The following is a 24,726-nucleotide window of genomic DNA, read 5'->3' as shown; positions in this document are numbered from 1 at the left end:
GTGTCGTGCTCAGGCACTTACACACCAGCAACTGAAAATGGCAGCCCCCAGGGGCTAAAGAAAAAAATAATAAATAAAAAAATATTAAACGAGTGCATTTAACTTTATATTAAAAATAAAAATCACAACACCTTCACTTTAAGGAAGACGTGTTTCAGGTCCTTTTTTAGGGTAGTACATGAGAGATTGAGGGACCAGTAATGAGGTTCAGCAACAACAAAAGGGTATTTAAATTTAGCTATAGGACCCTCCTACATCATCGGAGCCAGTGAATGAACTCTCTTTTCTATTCCCAACAACAGTAGTGTACAGACCAGTCTTCCTACATTGACACGAGGCCGCCAGCGTCTTGACACGTTTACTCACAGACTGCACAGCTTTCCAGTCCAGAAAATGGCTTCTGATGGAGGAGCGTTTGACCAGACTATCAGTCTCCTCCAGTGGAAAAGCACTGCAGATACGTAAACTGTTTTTCAACTGGAGAAGCCTGATGGACAGGTTTGGTAATGTGCTCTTCCATCAGCAGCCATTTTTTAAAACAGAAGAGCTATGCAATCCGTGAGGAAGGATATACTAACAAGCACAGAAAAAGTGGTAATGCTTGTTAGTAAGTGCCAGAAAATTTAATTTAAATGTTTTTATTGGGATGTTATGTGATATATCAACACAAAGTACCAAGTATTTGTGAAATTTAAAAGAAATGATTCATGGTTTTCTAAATATTTAAAAAATATAAATCTAAAAATTGACGTGCAATTGTATTCTTACACCCCTGAGTCAATATATTCTTTGCAGGACCGACTTTCGCTGCAATTACTGCTGCAAATCTTTTGGAGCATATCTGTACCCTCTTTTCACAGCTAGTTACAGAAATTTTTGCCCATTCTTTGCGGATTAGCTCTAGCTCAGACTGGATGGAGACTGTCTGTGAACAGCAATTTTCAAGTCTTGCCACAGATTCTCAATGGGATGTAGGTCTGGACCATGACTGGGACATTCACATACATGAATATGCTTGATCTAAACCATTCCATTTTACCTCTGACAGTATGTTTAGGGTTATTGTCCTGCTGGAATGTGAACCTATGCTGCAGTCTGAAGTCTTTTGCAGCCTCTAACAGGTTTTTATCCAGAATTGCCCTGTATTTAGCTCCATCATTCTTCCCATAAACTCCAACCAGCTTCCCTGTTCCTGCAGAAGAAAAGCATCCCCACATCCCTGCATGATACTGCCACCATTATGTTTGACAGTGGGGATGGTGTTTTCAGGGTTATATGCAGTGCTAGGTTTTAGGCAACACATAGCGTTTTGCATTTAACCCAATAAGTTGAACTTTGGTCTCACCTGACCAGAGCGCCGTCTTCCATATGCAATTTAGGGGACACAGCTAGAATGTGGAAGAAGGTGCTCTGGTCAGATACAGCGAAAATAGAACTTTTTGGGCTAAGTGCAAAAGGTAACGTATGGCACATCGTGCTGAAAACATCATCCCCACCAACAAATATGATGATGGCAGCATCATGCTGTGGTGATGCTTTTCTTCAGCAGGGACAGAGAAGCTGGTCAGAGTTTATGGGAAGATTGATGGAGCTAAATACAGGGCAATCCTAGAGGGAAACCTGTTAGAAACTGCAGAAGACATACCCCAAAAGACATGCAGCAGTAATTGCAGCAAAAGGTGGTTCTACAAAGTATTAACTCAGGGGGGCTGAATAGAAATGCACATCACAATTTTCAGATTTATATTTTTGAAATATTTAGAAAACCATGTATCATTTCCTTTACATTTCATAAATAATTGCTACTTTCTGTTGGAATATCACAGAAAATCCTAATAAAATACATTTAAAGGGAATATGTCAGTGAGTTTTTTCTACCTCATCTGAGAGCAGCCTGGTGTAGGCAAAGAGACTCTGAATCCAACAGTGTATCACTTAGATTACTGGGTGCAGCGTTTCTCACATTCAGAGCTTTTAGGTTTAGTATGCATCAGAGCTGAGAAAGCCAACTAACCCCCCCAGGCTCTGTATATACAATGGTTATAGACCCTGAGCTGCCTATCACAGGAGTCTGACTACCAGGCAGGTGCTGCTGTGTCCCAGCAATGATAAGCTCCTGGTGCTAAAACAATCATTACAAGTAAAGAAAATCTCAAGCTTTGACAATGGCATTTTAAATGCAGCAATTCTGCTAGGGTCACATGATCGTAGATGTCCATTGTGTTGACATGGCATCTGGGAGTCTTCTGAATGCCTCCATAATTGAAATGTTGGTGCTCCTGTGGAGCCTGGGCACGAGCTTAGGTTTATAGGAGGCCATGATTTTTGGTATATAATGCAATGCAGTGATAATTAAACATTTACAACAAGCATATGTTTCCCATTTTAAAGTGCGTTGTAATGAAAAAATGGATGGTGACAGTCATGATTCCACCATTCATGGTGTCCTATGGACGCAGTGAATGACAGCTTTGTCGCTCTATGGGATTGAGGATTGCTGCTTTGTCAGATTTTCCAATGACAGCTCTATTGTCCAATCTAAGGCAGAAGTGTGAGCATTGTGAATGACTGCGCAGCCATCTTAGCTGGCTGGCTCTGTGGGATCTCCTCCAGGTGACATCCATTTTGGGTGTTTACAGGGCTATTTAACACTCTGAAAACTGTCAGACCATTGCCATTTGTAGTTTTGCTCAAGTGTTGTGTGTGTGTTGGCTCTGTGCTTTCAGTTGTATTCTGATCTCTGTTGCCGACCTTGGATTTACCTTTGACCATATGTTTGACTTACCCCTTTGTCTTGATCCACTACCTTCCTGATACTCTGACCTCGGACTGTTACCTGACTATGCTATAGTCTTTTCCCTTTGTCTATTACGACCCCTCTTGGTACTGACTCTGGACCTCTTGACTATCCTGTCTCACGATGAGTCCATAAGCGATAACTAGCCTCACATTGAGTAATGACTAGCGTCACAGTGACATTCAAAATTGCAACTCATCTTGAAAAAAAAGAAGCCCTTATCCAACATTTTCAATGGAAACTAAAAAAGGAATGACTCTTGGAAGAAGGGGAGGAAAAAATGAAAGCGTAAAACTGAAAATTGATTGTGATTGGATTGGGTTAAATAAACACTAATTTTTGTCTCCAAAGGAAAATTTGTATTTATAGTGCAAGTGTTAGAGATCTTTGATTGTAAGGTTAAACTATCGCAAACCAGACAATGGTAATGCTAACATGTACAACACGTGTATGCTGAGGTCACTGATTGGCTGCAGCGGTCACATGGATGTATGTAAAGTAATCGCTGCATGCAAGTTAGAAAATGACAGCGGGGACCATCGGACCTGTGGGGATTGAACAGGGGAGTATTGGGTAATTTATTACTTTAACACATGTCCTATTCATAGTCCATTTTTAAAATCGCTACAATCAGTAATTGCTGTCATGAGTTGTAGTCAATGATTCATTAATATATTACTGTCATGTTCTGTGATTTAGCGGGTAGAAATATATGAATTCCTTTAGTACAGGTAGAAGGTAATGGATCGCTTACATGGTATGGGTTCTCCGGGTTGAAATCTTGCACTCTCTCAGAGGATGGTCGAGTTTCATTGACTTGTTGGGCACGACGGTTTCCTTGGCGTCTGGTGTTCACCTCTTCTGCTGCAGCCTCAAATTGGTCCAGATTTAGGTTCTGAGATTGCCTGACTTTCCTTCTTACATCCCTTTTACCCCGTGGATTCTCTAGACATATGGAAATGCAAAGTATATTTAATACCATTTAACAACACATAGGTCTTCTATATCATTTGTGTGATATGTGCCATACATCCTGCTGGTCTGGAGCCAAATTGTCTTATAACTGAGCTGAACAGATTATTACATTGAATGTTAAGGGATGTAGTAAGTGCTCATATGGTGATAGGGAAAGGATAATGGTGTCATCACTTTCTGGATTCACTAATCAGTTTAGCAGTCTCGCTGGGCCTGCTATGTATGACACATTCACTATTACAATTTGGAATCACAGTTAATTATACATTATAGCACTTCTCCTGGTGAAGTAAACATCAAAGGTTAACTTCTAGAATGCTAATCCGCACAGCAGCTGATAGAATAGTCACAGTCTTGTTTCTAGGATTAGCAACTGACACTGCAGGTCTTTGCAGCAAAGCTCTTCTTCCCGGGAGACGCGATAATGAGGTGGGATAGAAAACATTTCTGGAAATTAAAATCCATCCCTTGGTTTCATTTAACAGATAAAACAGTCATATTTAAAAGCAACTAGCTCAAATTAATTTAGTGATCAAAGATCTTCCTTCAATCCACATCTATTATATATCTATTATCTATCTATATTTATCTATCCCATATCTATCTATCATCCATCTTTTTATAAAGTGACTGCTGGCACTAGCCATGACCGCCCTGCTTCTCCATATCGCCCTGGCACTTTACAGGATAATCATGTTGCAATCTCAATGTGCTGTTATGTGTGGGATGTATCACGCTCACTTGTAGGCCACAGGCCTCCGCTTTCTCCAGGCCACCATCTTCCGGAGCCACCACACGTAACTTAGGGGGCACGCAAATCGTTTCAACAAGCAAAAGTTTACTAGACAGTTCAAGTTCATCAGATTGTGACATGCAGTATTGGGCACAACACTTCTTATTCCTTGTTTCCATAGTACAGTACACCCTCAGCATTGCTATCCGTTGTTCTTGGACTATCCCCACGTTCACTGGCTCCCTCAGCCCCTGGGATCTATTATCCAGTCCCACAGCACACCTGGCATCCTTTTCCTTCCCTTCCCCATATGCCTGAGGATAAGGCACTCTTCATAGTACCCATATCGAGCACTGAGCTCTAGACATTGCAGGAATGTCCGTAAGGGATTCTAGTGAGGCCTCCCACTGCCATGAATGATAGCTGCTCACCCACTGCAACGTGAACTTGACCATGGCTATTTCCCTATCTGCTATTTCACTAGCACAATTACCTCCCACTGTGGGCTAGTCACAAACATGAACCGTATCTTATCCTATACCTTCAGTTAACTACAGTTACTATCATATAACAGTACTAAGCCTATTGTCCTTATATTAGGTCCTAGATCAAAATCTACAGTGTATATTTACCCTATGCTGTTCACTACCGTATCACAGTCTATTCACAATATTCATTAAAACCGCAGTATTTCACATACCATATATATGTATAAAACCCACATTATATACATGACAGAATTAGTCTCTTCAGGGGTAGGAACGTAACAGTACAGTCCACCACTCTTACACATCTATCTATTTTAAAAAAATAAATTGAGAGCAGCACTAGCAAACAATTTAGATAGTCGTGTACCAAGCCTCTCAGGCATAAACCAATCCATCACAATATGATAGAGAAATAAAAGCAGCACCATGTTTTGCAAAAATAGAAAAAAATGTGGTATAATAGCCCATAGGGGCTCAGCGACGTATCTATCTATTATTTATCTATCCATCCACTGGCGGACACAGAGAAAATAGCCCTTATATGGGCCCTTTGTAACCCAAGAGCTCCTAAAAATGCAAAATTGCACCTGCTTTGGAGGTATAAGTGGGCCCCTCACCTCTTGGGACCCACAGGTTGCAACAATGATATAGCCACCCTGTATCTAGCTCTAATTAAAAACAGCCTTTGACTGATGGGAGGGGAAGTGCTCAGCCAACTACCTAGGCGGGCACCACCTCCAATTTGTTGTGCACCTTCATAATATAAGTGTATTCTATGTTCTCCCTTACAAACAAATTACATTTTGTGCATGCCAAATGATAATGACAAGATATATGTTCAATAAATAAGGCCTCCTATTATATTAAAATTGAACATTTGATATTTTAGCCATGTGGAAGGTTCGCATGGAGACTGAAATTACTCCACGCAAGCCTCACTACATAATAGGCACAATAATAGTAAAATAACTGCAAGAAATTTCCTCAGTTCAGTAAGCCAGTAGATGTGGTTAGTGGCCTGGCCCTGGCCATGTTTGACATACAGTGATCTTCTAACATGATGAAGAAAACTGTGTACCATGGCGAGTCTTTACAGGTAGTCAACTCAACCCGTGTAATGCCCTATGTGCATTGCTAGACTTTAGTGATCTACAGCTAGCCTATGGTAGCAAACACCTGTAAAAATTCCATTTTACTTTAAAGAAGCCCTCCCATGAAGTTTTTTCTCTCACTGAACCTGTGTAAGTGCATGTAATGTAGTGTGAGTGTATTAATATACTCACCTTCCGCTGCTCTTTCCGGTGTCCAGTGCCGTTCTGCTCCTCTTCTCAGCGATGTCACCACTCTTCACACTATCTGGGTCACTGTATTCTCTGCGTGACCCTGAAGTCTCTTACAACGTAAGCCTATGGCATCTCGTTCTGAAGCTCTAAAGACTTACATTGTAAATCCCACATCCTGGTCAGAGCGCAGCATGACTCTGAGAGTCTGGAGAGTGGTGAAGTCACTGAGAAAAGGAGCGGAAGGGCGCTGTATACTGGAGAAAATGGTGGTGGTTGAGTTTATTAAAACAAATGCTACGCTACATATACACAAATTTAGTTAAAAAAAAAATCCCGTTAGGGCATCTTTAAATGAAAACTTGTTTGCTGCAGTGCAATGAAATGACTGAATATCCAGATGTGCTCTACAGTCTGACCCGTTTTCTGCACGTGAACGCTCATCCTACTAGCTATATTAATATTTTCCTGTTGAGTTTTTAATACAATCAACACTTAAGATACTTGCAGAAGCAGTTTAACTCTGGAAAGCCTATAAATAGAAAATTCACCTTTGGGATATGTAGGTTGGAGCCAGTAGATGGGAAGATCTGCGCACAGTTCCAGGATCTTCGAGCTCAGGAAGCTGTTATCCTTTACAGGCTGGTCTGCAGCCACCCAGATAAGAGAATTTTCATCAAACTTAGCCGGCATGACTTCATCTTCCTGGCGAGATATAAGACATGTAAACTATAAAGCCCAATATGCATTTGTATATATTGCTTGGAGTTTATTTGACTAGTTTATTATTAATGTGTGATGTAAGGGTTTGTGTGCTGATATTAGTATTTTATCTAATGAGGACTCTGAGGTGCGCATTTATCAAAGAGAGCAAAGGGTTTTATTTCTTATCTTCCACTTATGCAAATGGAATTTAAGTAAAGCGTAACACCATTTTTCAAACTAGGTCTTGATTTTTTATCTATAAATTAAAACTAACATACTTTAAAAATGAAATATGAGCTGATAGAATATAGGCCAAATGAGTCTCTACGTGAAGTATTCAGCAGTGGCAATCCTTGTGGACTGACCGTAATGTGAGTGTGCCCTAGATGAGTGTGTGCAGCGGTTATTGTGATTTTGCATGTGTAAATATACTACTTCAGGTGATATGTTGCTACTAAGGATAAAGATGAGAGATTAAGCCTTTATCCTTACCGCCATAAGGTTCTTTGTATATATCGTAACAACACATTTCACATTTCCTTCGTTAGAGCTCATTCAGACATCTGTTTTTCGCATACGAGTTCTATCCATGTTAGAACTCGTACTTAGTGTAGTCTATAGGGCTGTTCACGTCTTATTTTGTGGACTGAGTGATATGCGTAAAATCTCAGAGACATGTCTGAGTGTCAGATCAACATTTGCAATGCAAATCTATGGGTCGGTGAAAAACATTTTTTTTACACTCATCTGAGAAAAACTGACGAAACGTGGACCAAACTCTGGTGACACTGTTGTGCTCTGACCAAAAACACTGTGACATGGGCAGAGACATGTCACTCCAAGGCGGTGGGCAGGTAGAAGCCACCAGGGACCTGCCTGTCCGACTGGTCTTCAAAAGTGTGTTTTTTTTCTAAAACGTTGCAGCATTTAAGAGTCGAGCATTCCTCGCAGAGATCATACAGCCAGTGCGCAATACTCACGACCCATGGATTCTGCAGCATGTAGTCCACTCTCAGGTTCCCTTTGAGGTAACAGTAACTGAGCCCTAGTGAGTGGCAATAGGTTCCTTGTTGCCATTTTGCACACATTGATCCACATTTATGTGCTTTAACCACTTTTTCTCACCATTTCGATGACGGGACGTGAGTTTTCGATAATGTGTGTGGATTGTGTTGCGATACCAATTGTCAAGAGTGTGCCAACCGCTCAAATTTCTGTTGTGAAGTAAGCCAAATAATAAGTCGTCATCTAATAAGTGGCATGATTTTAGTAAATCTCCTCCATTATTTGAGTGTACAAAGAAGAATTGGCTTGTCACACCATTAAAGTGAATACAAGTTTACACCACCATGCTGTTCTCGTAATAGGAGGATCTGAAACTTGTTCAACTTCTTAGGGCTAATTTAGATGTCCGTTATATCTGTTGTACAAGAAAAGCTTCATCAGTTTTTTCTCAGATGGAAAAGCAGTTTCTCAAGCTTCTCATATCAAACAGTCTGGGAAAACTGATGCCATCCGTGCGCTGTCTAATTTTGTGACAGATCGTAGACTTGCATTGGCAATTATGATCAGATACTCGTATCGGATAGGTCTCTATGCTTCTGTGCTGACCACTCGGACAGAGAAAAAAAATCGTACATGTGAACTACACCATACACTATCACAGGGATTAAGACTATCCATGAAATACACGTATAGCACTCGTACAATAAAAGCTGACATCTGAATCATCCCTAATTTGTATAGTAATGTGGACAGAAACAATTCTTTATGTTTTAACACTTCTTATGGTGCAGAACAGTAAGTCTAACTCAAGCCCTACAAAAATGCACCAGATGTTGCACAATTACAATGGTTGGTTTGACTACTGGAAAAAATAGCAGAACCCAGTGGTCACATTGATTTTTTTTTTTTTTTGCCAGAGAAGTAGATTTGATTGCCACCAGGTAAGGGCTCCAGAGATAATAGATATTTGCTTCAGACTAAAGGCCCCGTCACACATAGCGATTTACCAATGATCACGACCAGTGATACGACCTGGCCGTGATCGTTGGTAAGTCGCTGTGTGGTCGCTGGGGAGCTGTCACACAGACAGCTCTCTCCAGCGACCAACGATCAGGGGAACGACTTCGGCATCGTTGAAACTGTCTTCAACGATGCCGAAGTCCCCCTGCAGCACCCGGGTAGCCAGGGTAAACATCGGGTTACTAAGAAACCCAAACAGTACATACTCACCATCTGATGTCCGTCAGGTCCCTTGCCGTCTGCTTCCCGCTCTGACTGAGTGCCGCCGTACAGTGAGAGCAGAGCGCAGCGGTGACGTCACCGCTGTGCTGTACTTTCACTTTCACTTTGCTGCGCTCAGTCAGTGTGGGAAGCAGACGGCAAGGGACCTGACGGACATCAGATGGTGAGTATGTACTGTTTGGGTTTTTTTACATTTACGCTGGTAACCAGGGTAAACATCGGGTTACTAAGCGCGGCCCTGCGCTTAGTAACCCGATGTTTACCCTGGTTACCAGTGAAGACATCGCTGGATCGGTGTCACACACACCGATTCAGCGATGTCAGCGGGACCTCAACGACCAAAAAACGGCCCAGGCCATTCCGACACGACCAGCGATCTCACAGCAGGGGCCTGATCGCTGGTACGTGTCACACATAGCGAGATCGCTACTGAGGTCGCTGTTGCGTCACAAAACTTGTGACTCAGCAGCGATCTCGCTAGCGATCTCGCTATGTGAGACGGGGCCTTAAGGTATGACTGTTATAGCAGCAACCCCGCCACCCCAAAATGATTTTACCCATACTAGATATTTTGGCTCATTTTTTGCACCATTTTATTAAATACGTGACTTTTTGTGTTTAAAGGCTCAAAAAAGGATAAAAACACAAAGTACATTTTTTAGTTTGGGCAAAATTCATGAACCTTGTGCAGCACTTTAAAGAATTTAGAGCAAAATAATGGCATCAAATACTACCAAACAATCATGAAAATTGACTTAAAGTCTGGTCCTCCTCCACTGGAGGAATATTAAATACCGTCATGCTAGAAACGAATTATAAGGTGTTGACCAGGTGGTACCTGACCCCAGCCAGAGTGGCTAAAGCAGTCGCCAACTATTCTCCAAATTGCTTTAGAGGATGTAATTCCACAGGTGATATGTTCCATATCTGGTGGCTATGCCCGATCGTACGCAGATTTTGGATTAGAATATACCACCTGATCTTCTATATAACAAATATCAATCTTACAAAAAACCCTTGGGAGGCTCTACTTAACAAGCGTATCCCCAACATCCCTAAACACGCTCAAGCCCTCATCACATTTATATTCCTGGCAGCCAAACAAACCATTGCTTCGGCTTGGAAAAAAACATCTAGAATTATCTGCAGTTAAAACACGCCTTTCTTGGTACATGATAAACGAAAAATTATCTGCCATACTTACAAAATTGGCAAGTTTGAGAAAATTTGGCTTCCCTGGGCGGAGTATGCCAAACACACCACCTTTGCCACACCAGTATTTCATCTGACCAATCCTGACCCTCCTGACTCTGATTGAATCATTTAACCGGAATCGGACACACTATAAGGGTACCGTCACACAGTGCCATTTTGATCGCTACGACGGTACGATTCGTGACGTTCTAGCGATATTGTTACGATATCGCAGTGTCTGACACGCAGCAGCGATCAGGGATCCTGCTGAGAATCGTACGTCGTAGCAGATCGTATGGAACTTTCTTTCGTCGCTGGATCTCCCGCTGACATCGCTGGATCGTTGTGTGTGACAGCGATCCAGCGATGTGTTCGCTTGTAACCAGGGTAAACATCGGGTAACTAAGCGCAGGGCCGCGCTTAGTAACCCGATGTTTACCCTGGTTACCAGCGTAAACGTAAAAAAAACAAACAGTACATACTCACATTCCGGTGTCTGTCCTCCGGCGTCTCAGCTTCTCTGCACTGTGAGCGCCGGCCAGCCAGAAAGCGAGCACAGCGGTGACGTCTGACGTCACCGCTGTGCTTTCCGGCCGCTGTGCTTACACAGTGCAGAGAAGCTGAGACGCCGGAGGACAGACACCGGAATGTAAGTATGTAGTGTTTGTTTTTTTTACGTTTACGCTGGTAACCAGGGTAAACATCGGGTTACTAAGCGCGGCCCTGCGCTTAGTAACCCGATGTTTACCCTGGTTACCCGGGGACTTCGGCATCGCTCCATCGCCGTGATTGCAACGTGTGACCGCAGTCTACGACGCTGGAGCGATAATCATACGATCGCTGCGACGTCACGGATCGTGCCGTCGTAGCGATCAAAATGGTACTGTGTGACGGTACCCTAACCCTCTTCTCGGGTTTCCCTTCCCCTGCCTCTTACCCTGTTGTTCGTTTGTTTCTTTGTTAACTGTTTATATGCCCTCTTATACATATTGTAAAAATATGTTTGTATTGAGGTTCTTTCTTTGCCTTATATGCAAAATGTAATAAAAATCTACTGTTTGAAAAGTGACTTAAAGAACCCAAATATGATGAATCAGGGCCATTGACTGTAAAATGCCCGCTGCCTCGTTTGGTCTCTGCTTCTTGACTTCTCATTGAAATTTTTATCGGGGAGTGTGTGTGTGTGTGTGTGTGTGTGGGCATTTTATTCTGGACTGAGGAACGAACAGTGACAAAGATACAAACAGAAGATCAAGGTTTTGCAGGACTCAGATCCCTCCCGTTATCCTTGTACAATGTGTGTATAGGATTGATCAGAACATGATGCCTTTGTGCACCTGGTCATAATATAAAATGTTCTGTGTTTTATGTCTAATCATGTTTTTTTCTTCCAAGTTTCCACAAGATTGACACCAATTTATTCCAAACTATGATTTTTATTCATCATTATGTTGGTATATTCACTTCTGACTCCTTCTTTTTCTGTGTTTTCTTAGAAAATAAGGACACTGGAGTTTCTGCATTGGAATTTTTCATTTCTGACACAGTGTATGTTCTCCCAGTGTCTGCATGTCTCTCCTCACATTCTGCCGGTTTCCTCACATTCTGCCGGTTTCCACCACTGACATACTGATAGGGAATTTACATTGTGAGCCCCAATAGGGACAGTGATGATGATGTCTGTACAGCACTGTGGATTATGATGGCGCTATAGCCATGATGCAGGCATAATAAATTAATAATGGATCCCATGATATTTATGTATCGCAGTACAGAGAAGACTATAGGAAGAGTTTACAGTATGTCAGTGATCTTGCTATGAGTGCACGGTTTGTAAGCATTATCTGTCCCAAATGATCTTCAAAGCTGTTTTATAACCATGTCAAAATTCAACTTTTCTGTGGTTGTAAGTTGGTTTAGTATATTGTTCATGAGAAGATAGATAAGATATAAACTCGTAAGAACAAGCTCACTGATGGGTAAAGTAAAGACACTTAATGAAACCTTTTAGAATAACTGTTTTTAGCTGAAATACATGCATTTAAGCAAAAAATCTCCCTGAAGGTTTCCTTATCCTTTTACTTCTCCAGGCCACTCTAGCACTACATGATGCTTCTGCTATTACTACTAAAGAAGTTGTCCACTACTTTGTACAACTTCTTGTCATACTCCAAGCTTTACCTCCATAAAATAATAAAGCTTATACTCACCTCCTGTGCTGGCGCCGTTCCCGCGGTGTCGGCACTCACTCTCCCATGCTGTTGTTGTGGCGTGATGCCAGCGCCCAATCAGTGTCTTGTTGGCATGACTGTCCCCTCCTCCTGTTGAATTGAGCATGAAGAGGAAGCCAGAGATCAGCTACAGCCCAGACTTCCTCTTCATGTTCGATTTGTCCAAAGGCGGGTCCAGTGACGCCAGCGCTGATTGCGCGCGGGTGTCACGTGTCACAACAACAGCACTGGAGCCCCGGGAGAGCGAGTGCCGACACTGCGGGAACATCGCCAGCATGGGAGGTGAGTATAGGCGTTATTTTATGGGAGCCAAATATTTTGATCGAGAAGGGGTTGTCCTAGCAGTGGACAACCCCTTAAACATTGATACATTACAACAGAGCCACCTAGTGACAACAGTTAATATTGCATTGCTCGGATTACAAATAAAAATACAAAGTTACACTTAAGTATTATGAATGATAGTTACTAGAAATGCTCATTTCACAATAATCTTGCAGTGTAAAGAAGCTGTCTATCACTCGTTGAATGAGCAAAATGCTGGTTCACCAATGAAATGATCTTTTGTGGTGCATAAACAATTATCTTTGTCAGGGCCACATCATCCAATGGAACAGGACTAGCTCTGCCGAGAACAATGGCAGCCTATGGGCACTGACCAATCTCTTACAGATTGTTTATTGCGCATTGTTAAGCACGGTCTGCCTGTGTTAGCCATGTATGAAACGAGCGCTGAATGGTAAGTATTTACCGAGTGCTTAAAGAAACCCTGCGTCAAAGGGTTTATCTTCTTACTATATTGCAATCATCATATTATACAGCAGTGTGTACTTACAATTGCTCATTTTGCCTTTCTACCCAGTAAATTATTCTCTTTTCGCTGCTCTAAGTAGAAACAGAAAGTCTAAAGCTTACAAAAGTGTTATGGTCTTAGCATAACACAAAAAGATGGACACCCAATAAGACAGGGAGAAGTGTTATATTGTCAAGAGGCACACCTATACCATTTGTGAGGCAGTGACCTCTGTTACAGCTAGGGTGCGCTGTCTGTGCTCCCCAGAATGCGCACAGAGGCGTATGAAGGCCATAGGTGTGCATGGCAGTCGCAGGTGTAGCTGTGATTGCAATGTGAGGTAGTGACTCATGTCACAGGTAGGGGCCACTGTGTGTTCTCCCCAGGTTGTGCATGGAGATGGATGAAGTCCATAGGTGTGCATGGGAGTCACGGATTTCCAGTCCAGGTTTTCCATGTGGCAGGAAGCCACAGGTTTGTTTGCTAAAAGCCCTGCAGTAAGGGCTATGGGTGTGTCAGGTGTGAGGTGCAACGTCAGTGTCAGTCTGGTGTGTGCTGGTGTGCAGAGCAGAGGCCTGCAGAGTGCTGGCTGAGTGCATGGAGGCACAGGTCAGCGGAGCCAGCAACCAGGGCAGCTGAATAGCCTGGCACCCACAGCGTTACAGCAATGTAAGTCGTCCATGGTACTGGTCTCGGATGTGGACAGTCCTGTGCCCGGAGGTGGGTGTCCTGTGCCCGAAAGAGGCAGATGTGAACAGTCCTGTGCCCGGAGGTGGATGTCCTGTGCCCAAAAGAGGACTGGTATGGCTAACGATTGTATATGATGCCCAGCTGTTATCCGGAGGATATCCTGGGCTGTGTAAAGCTGTGTGAGTAAAGAGACTGTGATAGAGTGATGCAGGACACCCACAGGAACTAGTCAGAGGAGGACTGGCGTGTGTAGTGTCTGCAACATGTAAAGCTGTGTTTGGGGACTTTAATATGGCGTGCGGTCTCCTAGGGTAGGGATACTGGACAAGGAGAGGTCTGGCCTGTTTAAGGACTGCAATCTAAAGCCATATGATGTGTAGTGCTATGAACTGGTGTGAACTGAAACACTGATAATATGCACTGAAGTTATATGCATTTGTGTGAACTGGACTGCATACAAAGCTACCATGGCATTACACCTTATATTATTTATTTTTTCCCCAAAATACTCTGATGTCAGTATTAAACATGAAATTCCTCTTTGTTTCTTTACAGATACCTGTTAACCTTATATGAGATACCGTAAGAGCTTTGCCAAAGGTTGACACTAGTCAATGAATGCTGAATGCTTGGGTTCAATATTGGGGCCCTACTGATCACAAAGATGGGTGTCCCGTGTCCCCCATAAAAAATGAGGTGGCAGTTGAGCACACTGTCCTACTATTCAAACTACGGGGCAGCTGGGGATAGCTGAGCGCTGACCTTGGCTATCTGTGGCAGTCCCATAGACTCTGAATGGAGAGACAGTGAGCGTGCTCTACTGTTCCATTCCAATAGTTGGCTGCGATCCCCCATACTCGTGGTTACTGGGGGTCCTGTTGATAGATAAATGTAATTTAATGAGAAAACCCCTATTAGGATAAAATCTTTCCATCTTTCTAATGACAATTCATTTCTAAACTGAAAATGCATCATGCAATTAGTGTTTTAATTACCGATAGATGGAGCATATGGAAGAATGGGAATGAAGAGTGGCCTCTATTCGGAGGTGTGAAAAGCATTCACATTGATTATTTATATCTCACTAACAGAGCTGACGGGCACGAAACATGTAACACTCGCTAAACACACAAGTTACCTTCCCTCACAATGCCGAGGCCATACGTGTGAGGATCAGCATCCACTGTGCCGCCATCTGCCTGACTGTATTTATGTCATTGTACTGGGGGGATTTGTTAGTTCAACTATGAAAGTGACACGAGGTGCAAAAAACGACACAACCTGGAACAATTCAGATATAATTGATGCGGGAACAGAACCTGTGCAGTAACACATTCTGCTTTTATGTAGAAGTTGAAATGAAAAAAAAGTTCTGTAGCATCCAGTAAAGCGGTTTTTCACTTCCTAGCGAGTCCTTGTTTGCATGCACAGAAAGGTCTGAGAAATTGGAATTGTAAAATAATGAACATTGATGAATGAAGGACTATTACCTGTATAACACCGAACTAAAATATCATTACTGACAATGAGATCCCAGGAGCTATACGTAAAGGGGTGTTCCCATTTTATACATTTATGGCATATATAATCAATTCCTTATGGACAGTACTCCGGGAAAGGAAATACAGTTCTCAGTGGTAGGAAGTCCTTCCAACAATACTCTGATAATTAACTATAGCTGCACTTACAGTTAATTTATTATGCAAAGTAGGAGGAGAATCAATTCTCTTTTAAATAATTGTGGCAGTGGAGAGGTCGGAACTCCCATTCATCTGTAGGAGAATTCTGACGTATAACAGGTGCCACATCCTCAAGAAGATAGATGTGGATCCCATAAATAGTGAGACTTAGGGTATGTTTCCACGGTCAGTAATATTAGTATAGCATTTTATGAAATCCCATCTCCACTATGCGTGGAAACCCGCACACGGCGGCCCTGCGACTCCGGACATGCTGCGCGTCTTTTCAGAACGCAGCATGTCCGTACACCTTGTGGGGACGCAGCGTCGCCGCAGGTAATATCACAGGGCCCTATGGCGAGGGGTGCGATGATCCCGGATGTGTACTGTACACATCCGGCACCATCGCGTCCCATTAAGGGGGCGGGACTTAGCGCCGAGCGGCTTCGCCGCTGCGGCGATTCCGCCGGCGAAACGGACCGTGGAGACGTACCCTTACTTTACACTTTGATAGATGTAGCTTTCCTTAAACTTACACCCAATTCAGAAAGTTAAATCTTAAGATTTACAGAAGCCATTGAAGAAAAATTGTGTAAAAAAAAAAAACTACAGCTCTCCAAGGAAAAAACAAGGTCTCGTATACAGGTGCTTCTCACAAAATTAGAATATCATCAAAAAGTTAATTTATTTTAGTTCTTCAATACAGAAAGTGAAACTCGTATATTATATAGAATCGTTACAAACAATGATCTATTTCAAGTGTTTATTTCTGTTGATGTTGATGATTTTGGCTTACAGCCAAAGAAAATCCAAGAGTCATTATCTCAGTAAACTAGAATAAATAACAAAAAACACCTCTAAAAGCTTGCTAAGCATTTAAAAAGGTCCCTTATTCTGTTTCAGTAGGCTCCACATTCATGGGGAAGACTGCTGACTTGACAGATGTCCAGAAGGCAGTCATTGACACACTCCACAAGGAGGGTAAGCCACAAAAGGCCATTAATGGCTAAAGCAGCTGGCTGTTCTCAGAGTGCTGTATCCAAGCATATTAATGGGAAGTTGAGTGGAAGGAAAAAGTGTGGTAGAAAAAGATGCTCAAGCCACCGGGATAACTGCAGCCTTGAAAGGATTAAGAGAAGGCCATTCAAAAATTTGAGGGAGATTCACAAGGAGTGGACTGCTGCTGGAGTCATTGCTTCAAAGCCACCACACACAGACGTATCCAGGACATGGGCTACAAGTGTTGCATTCCTTGTGTCAAGCCACTCATCACCAATAGACAACGCCAGAAGTGTCTTACCTAGGCCAAGGAGAAAAAGAACTGGACTGTTGCTCAGTGGTCCAAGGTGTTGTTTTCAGATGAAAGTAAATTTTGCTTTTCATTTGGATATTAAGGTCCCAGAGTCTGGAGGACGAGTGGAGAGGCCACAATCCAAGGTGCTTGAGGTCTTGTGTGAAGTTTCCACAATCAGTGATGATTTGAGGAGCCGTGTCATCTGCTGGTGTAGGTCCACTGTGTTTTATCAAGACTAAAGTCAGTGCAGCCGTCCAGGAACCAGGAAATTTTAGAGCACTTCATGCTTCCCTCTGCCGGCAAGCATTTTGGAACTGGAAATTTTATTCTCCAGCAGGACTTGGCACCTGTCCACACTGGCAAACGTACCAATATTTGGTTTAAAAACAACAGTATCACTGTGCTAGATTGGCCAGCAAACTCGGCTGACCTTAATTCCATAGAGAATCTATGGGTTATTGTCAAGAGGAAGAGGAGAGACACCAGACCCAACAATGCAGACGAGCTGAAGGCTGATATCAAACCAACCTGGGCTTCCATAACACCTCAGCAGTGCTACAGGTTGATCGCCTCCATGCCACACCACATTGATGTAGTAATTTATGCAAAAGGAGCTCTGACCGAGTATTGAGTGCATTTACTGAACATATATTTCAGTAGGGCAACATTTCAGATTTTAAAATCATATTTCAAGCTGGTGTTATAAGATTCTCTAATTTCGTGAGATAATGACTTTTGGGTTTTCATTGGCTGTAAGCTATAATCATCAACATTAACACAAATAAACACTTAAAATAGATCACTCTGTAATGGCTCTATATAATGTATGAGATTCACTTCTTGGATTAAAGAACTGAAATAAATTAACTTTTTGATGACATTCTAATTTTGTGAGAAGCACCTGTAGCTCCATAGTTGGAAAAATCTAAAAGTCCACTGCATATATGATGACAGCGAGGTTCCTGGTGTCTGACTGCAGTGACCTCAACCAATTGCCAGAACGATTTCAAGAGCACAGTCGCTGCTGCTCCAATCATTTTCCATGGAACTAATGGAGATAGCTGAGCACTGCACTTTGCTCTCTGTTAGTTCTATAGACTTTGAATTAAATGGATACTCCATTTAAATGGGGGCATACGGGTCTCAGTGATAATAAGACCCCCACCAATCTAGCAGTTAACACCTATCCTGTAAATAAGTAATAACTTGGCATAACCAGAATACCTCTATAACAATAAATCACTCACTCTAAGGGGTCGCTTACCATGACGTCGATTCTCATGCGAGAAAATCGGGTGGATTATTCTAATGACACTCTGCTCAAACTCTGTCAGAATTTGATCTGTGTGTTATCTTACTGTGATCCGAATCTCTCACATGAGAAAATCACAGCACGGGTGTGGAGAAGATGGAGAACTTAATTTCTCCCTCTTCTCCATTGTCTCTGTGAGTGTAGATCAGACTGCACTCAGATGACATCCGAGTGCAGACCGATGTTTCACATGCTCCCAAAGACTTGTATGGGTGTGTGTGTGATCTGAATATCGGAGCTACTTGCAGCATGCTGGGGTTGTTTTCTCATGCCGAATCGGCATGGGAAAATAATCGCCGATCTGCACTGCTCCATAGAATAACATTGGGCCGATTCGATAAAACATTGGACAGCACTTTGTCGTGTTATATGCCACTGTGAACAAGCCCTAAAAAGTTTCAATTATAATTGAAAATGTATTAGTAAATAATAAAAAGGTCTATAATTTTCCCCCTTGAAATTTCTTAAAGGGGTTGGCTAAATCTTCCTCCTTTTTAAAAAACCAGGACCATAATGTAATTACAAAAAATATCTATATACTCCTTAGTGCTACCTGTCTCCGCCATAAAAGTAGGCTCGAAGACCACAGGGGTCCGGGCAGACCTTTAGAAAAGCAACAAGGGACTGGAATGTGAATGTTCATTGATTGCTTCTTACACCACGATGGGCCAGGTTTTAGACAAAACAACATTTGCGCAGCCCTCGTATGTTGTATTCAGCTATGTCTGAGAAGTTTAGGTCTAGCTCATGCTGGATTTTCTGATTTTGATTGCAAATTTGTTTGTTTTTATTACTAGAAATCTATATATTCCATGTAGGAAAAGGTATAACTTCACATATCTGCTAGAAGGTATTATAGTATCTACGTTATATATGTTGCTATTAAGTTTCAACACTGCCAGCTCTCCAGCACCAAGGATCTCAAGACCTGACCTTACAAAAACTGAGCGTTTCATTGTTATAGTCAGCTTCGACCACATTATCGCGTCTTTATGAAATTCGTTGTAAACGTTGTGTTTATCCAGCCAATAACAATTACCATAAACATGACTGTACATCATCACGCCGAGATCTGTCACCAGGACCGCACTGTTCCATATCTCCTGCTATACTCCTGCAGATCATCCGATGATTTCAAGCTGATCCATTAAATGGCTGTGTGTTTGCCATAAGGTAATACATGATGACAGCAAGATTGGATATTATGTTTCATTATTCAGATGACTGCAGGAATGTATGCAGCAGTAAAATACAAGAGCAATTTGTGCTATCATTGGGCAGGACAAGGTATTACACCCTTGTGAATAGACAGTGTTACTATTCATTAGAAATGTGACAGTATTACAGAAATTGCTCTCATTGCCATAAACATGACATTGGATAAGTCAGCACAACACTCGGTATAGGGGATGTGTAAGTGTAGGGAGAGATGACAAATGAATGTTCCAGGGGGGATTTCTTTATTGTATGCAGTGATCCACACTCCGCCATCAGATGAATACACGGGTATACCAGCGCATCTCGTGGGGCAGTGCATAATTCACATCCCGTTTAGATAATGACACCACGGGAAATTAGCTGATGTTGACTCTTGTGAACTATAAATTGACTGCGAAACATTTATTACACAGATAAAATCCCTTGGAGGGGGACGTAGGCATGGCACACAGGAGAAGCAGGCTCGTATATAATTTTTAAACATTTTTTGGCAATTCATTTTACGTTTTGGCAGCGGATTGATCCTCACTATTGTATTACATCAAATCTGTTTAAATGATAAAATGAATTTAATTCAATAGCGGGATATAAAGCAATGGTTTCCAGTAGCCGTTCCCATATAAAGGGCGCAGACAGTAAATAAATGCATACAGTATATTGGGATGTCCCCTTTGTGTTTACCAGGCACAGCACTCTACATTCTCTAGCAGCTATGTATTGTGGCTCATTGATCATATAAATGGGAATGAGCTGCAATGCCAGGCAAATGCCCATACATAGTTTACAATGAAGATTCCCTTTAAGGGGAGGGTCACACTGTCATATAACTCGGACGAGGGTCGCGACGCAATGCTCGGACTGACCATCATCAGATCTCTCGACCCGAGAGTGACAGCTGCATAGAAACCCATGCTTTCACACTCCCATTAGGAGAGACAATTGCCAGTCTGAGCGTTTTGTTGCGATACTAATGTAAATTATACAGCCATGTGACTCTCCCCTAACTGTTATAATTAGTGATGAGCGAATAGCATTGTTGCTCAGGTCTCCCCAAGCACGCTCGAGTGATCTCCGAGTATTTGTGAGTGCTCGGAGATTTAGTTTTCATAGCCTCAGCTGCATGATTTACAGCTGCTGGACAGCCTGAATACATGTGGGAATTCCCTAACAAACAGGCATTCCTCACATGTATTCAGCCTGGCTAGCAGCCGTAAATCATGCAGCTGAGGCAACGAAAGTTAAATGTCCGAGCACTATAAAATACTCGGAGGTCACCCGAGCATGCTCAGGAAAACCCGAGCAACGAGTATACTCGCTCACCACTAGTTATAACCAAGAAGAGGCCAATCATTTAAACACACCTTCCCACCTGCTTGTTTTCCGTCACTCTCCACCCCTTCCCTCTTCTTTGATGACAGCTGGCTTCATAGAGCCAGAGAAGGGCAGAGATAGATGGAAACCACATAGGTGGGAAGATTTATTTACATGTTTGGCCCCACCATGATTCACCAAGTGCATGTACTTGGTTTGAACAGTCCTTCTGGGATTACAGACTCCCTTTAAACAAGTTGATTGAGGGTGGTGTCGGGAGTCAGCCCCCCACCAATCAATTACTGACATTCTATTCTAAGTATGAAGTAGTTTTTTATACTCAGTCTGGACACCAACTTAGAATTTTTACAATAAGTTCATCTTTACAATCATATTATTTTCTTTAATCTCTTGCATCTAAAAGACAGCAATGATCTTGTTAAGATTTTTGTGTCATACTCATTGGCTATTTTGCTTATTTTTTAAGTATATCTTGTGATCTTCCTGCTGATGTAAACTGATTTTTTTTTCACAAATCAGTGATTGAAAATGCGGTGAAAAAAAGCATAGCATGTAGTGCAGTTTTTTCTGGTACAATGACAAATACAATTATAGTCAATCTTGTCTGTCACATAATGGATCAAACATTGCCAAAATTTTTGTTTTCTGTTTTTATGATGGAACAGAAAACCAGAAGTATGAATACAGATGTGACCCTAGCCTTAAGATCTGTTGGGAGTCTGTAATGGTGTTCTGCGCTTTATATGAAACTTTGCTTTAGACAGCTTTAATAAACCTCCCCAAAATGTATAGCCACTCTCAAGACTCACAAACAGTCCTCCATATCTCTGTATCCGAAACTCTTTGGAGTATGTCATGAAGAGAATAAGGCTAGTGTCACACGACCATATTTTCTCTCGATCCAATTATGCGAATTACACTCTGATCACACTATGATCAGAGTTTAATCGGAGTGTGAATATAAATTGATTCGATTTTCTCAGATGTGGAGAGATGTAGAAAAAATGTTCCAGTCCGTGAAAATCGGACCACATTCGGATGTCATCTGAATGCAGTCCGATTTTTTTCCTCAGACTCATTAACTTGCATGGCAGAGTGCGATCCACATATTGGATACAAGTCATGTATGCTGCAATTTTTTCCTCGGACAGACTCGTTCATGTGCACGGCCCCATAGAATAACATTGGTCTGAGTGTGATCTGATGTTCTCTTGGATCGCACTCAGATCAAAAATATGATCATCTACATCAGGCCTAAGGGATATTAATGAGGGTTAATTTGACCACACCAAAGTTTTTAGACTTTCAGAAGAGTTACGTGTTAAACCTGTACAATGCTTCACTTCAGTGTCTACTACCAAATAATTGTATCATTTTTCAAGTTAATATATCGCATTTTATTCATGTTCTTAGTGGTGTCAATTATCTTAAATATATCTCTCCTCCTGTATGCGTCAGCCATGAAAAGCAATCTAGTGCAAAAATGCTTTCAAAGATTTTGAGCCATAATTATGATTGAGAATATCACCTAGTAATTGGTTTTGATCTGTACAGAGGACAAAATAACCATGACACGTGTCTGGGGTATGAATGATGTACAGTGTATGCATATCTGGTCAGAGAATCAGAAAATAAGGGTAATAAACACAATTATGTGGGTACTAACATTCCTAATACTGTCTAATTTTACTGCTTAAAGCTGTCTCTGCAGCAACCTTTCTGAGATAATTTATCCCGCGAAGAAGTGATGTGACCTAAAGGCAGCAATTTATATGATGTATTACACAAGTACATCAAGTGCATATGAATATCCTTGAAAGATCAGGAAGCCAGTGGTCTGTCTAGATATAATAGACTGATTTTGCAGTACAGTGTACTAGACAGGCTCCTGGCTCCATTAATTATTGCTATTTGTGAATTCACCTGGTTCACGGTCTAAGAAGCAGTCATCTGATGTAGAAAGAAATAAGCTTCTTCTCTCTACACCAGGGGTCTAGATCAAGAGGAATCATCTGAAATAGCAGAAAGATGAATCTCCTATATATTATTACGGCAGAACATTCCTTAATGAATGTAATTGGCTTTGATGTAGCCAAGCTTGAACTCTCTCTCCAGAGATGGCTTAAGGAACTTGGAAAACTGACGTGCAATAATAGTAAACCAGCGTTTTTTTTCGCAGTTAAGATTTTGACATCATGCATTTCCAATCACATAGTCATGTTCCATTAATAAAAATGCAGCCAGTTAGAAAATGCTAATCAGTCGTCTTCAAAAATGAATCTTCTCATCAAAAATACTTAAAAAGGTCACGTCATCTTTTAGATCTGAAACCTGAGCCACTCCAACATGAATAATGATACCTGCCAGTAGGGTAAGAGTTTACATATACTGTTATTTCACTTATTGCCCCCAAATGGCGCTATTGTAACAGAGAGAAGGAGGTCCATGTGAACAAACTGGAATCAGGAAGTCATTGTGTGGCTGGTACAACATGAGCCGCCTGGGAGGTCTATGAAAGCTATGCGGTTGTCCCAGGTACAAAGTACATTTGAAGGCCACGTTCACAAGGCAATAGTTTTATCAGTATTTCACCTCAGTATTTGTATGCTAAATACAGGAGCAAGTCAAAAATACAGAAGTCATTCACATTTCTATTATACTTTTCCTCTGACTGTTCCACTCCTGATTTTCGCTTACAAATGCTAATGTAAAATACTGACCACATACTGAACGTGGCCTCATTAATAGATCTTGGAATAGTTTCACATTTGGACATGGTAAAAAATGTTCCTGTGCTGGGATAATGTTATAAATGTGCCCCTGCTGTGTACTGTATAATGGCTGTGTCTGATGGTGCAGGAACATGGTCTGATCATACTACATCTGCTGGGCATGGGAGGAAGCGAAGGGGTATACAGACAGGACAGCACGGGATCACAGCTGGTTCTTTCTTTGAGATTAAACATGTTTAAAAACAGGTCAGGACAAAGTTTTACCTCACAGAAAGAATCAGCTGTGATCCTCTGCTGTAATGTCAGTATACTCTTTTGCTTCCTCCCCTGCCCAGGAGCTGTGGCATGTTCACACTATGTTCCTGCATGGTCAGACACAGCCATTTCACAGCACATACAGTGGCTTGTGAAAGTATTTACTTTCTTGGTATTTTTTGTGTTCTGCTACCTAACAACCTGGAATTTCACTTTTTTTTTTAGGGTTTGGATCAGGTCATGCAAAGAACATGCCTACAACTGTTAACATTTGTTTTTCTTTTTAATGTGCAACAAACAACAACTAGAACAAAATAACTGAAAACTTCAGTGTGCATAATTATTCACCCCAGTAAAGTCAGTCACCTCTTTTGCAGCAATTACAGCTGCAAATTGTTTTGAATAAGTCTTTATAAGCTTTCCAAATCTTGCCATAAGGATTTTTGACCATTCCTTTAGGCAAAACTGTTCCAGCTCCTTCAAGTTAGATGGTTTTCTTTGGTGAACAGAAATCTTCAAGCTGACCACAGATTAATTGTATTAAGGTTTGGACTTTGACTAGGCCACGCCAAAACATTTACATGTTTCCCTTTAAACCACTCAAGTGTTGATTTAGCAGTATGCTTTGGGTTATTGTCTTGTTGGAAGGTGAACCTCTGTCACAGTCTCAGATCACTGACAGACTGAAGCACATTTTGCCCAAGAATATTCTTGTATTTCGCTCCCTCCATCTACCCCTCGACTTGGACCATTTTTCCTATCCCTGCTGCC

General features: G+C 41.8%; 1 protein-coding gene across 1 annotated transcript in view; it reads right to left on the bottom strand.

The window, feature by feature from the left end:
• CNMD (chondromodulin) overlaps positions 1–24,726 on the bottom strand; it is a 146,335-nt gene that overhangs the window by 15,885 nt on the left and 105,724 nt on the right. Inside the window, exons 5-6 of the mRNA XM_077297305.1 lie at positions 6,825–6,978; positions 3,552–3,742 (exon numbers count right to left, since the gene is read on the bottom strand). Of these exons, the coding sequence (XP_077153420.1) occupies positions 3,552–3,742; positions 6,825–6,978 (345 nt within the window). The remainder of the gene's footprint in view (positions 1–3,551; positions 3,743–6,824; positions 6,979–24,726) is intronic.

Source organism: Ranitomeya variabilis, chromosome 3 (genome assembly GCF_051348905.1).
Source record: "Ranitomeya variabilis isolate aRanVar5 chromosome 3, aRanVar5.hap1, whole genome shotgun sequence".
In the NCBI taxonomy this organism is placed as follows: Eukaryota; Metazoa; Chordata; class Amphibia; order Anura; family Dendrobatidae; genus Ranitomeya; species Ranitomeya variabilis.
This window is presented reverse-complemented; position numbering and strand designations above follow the sequence as displayed.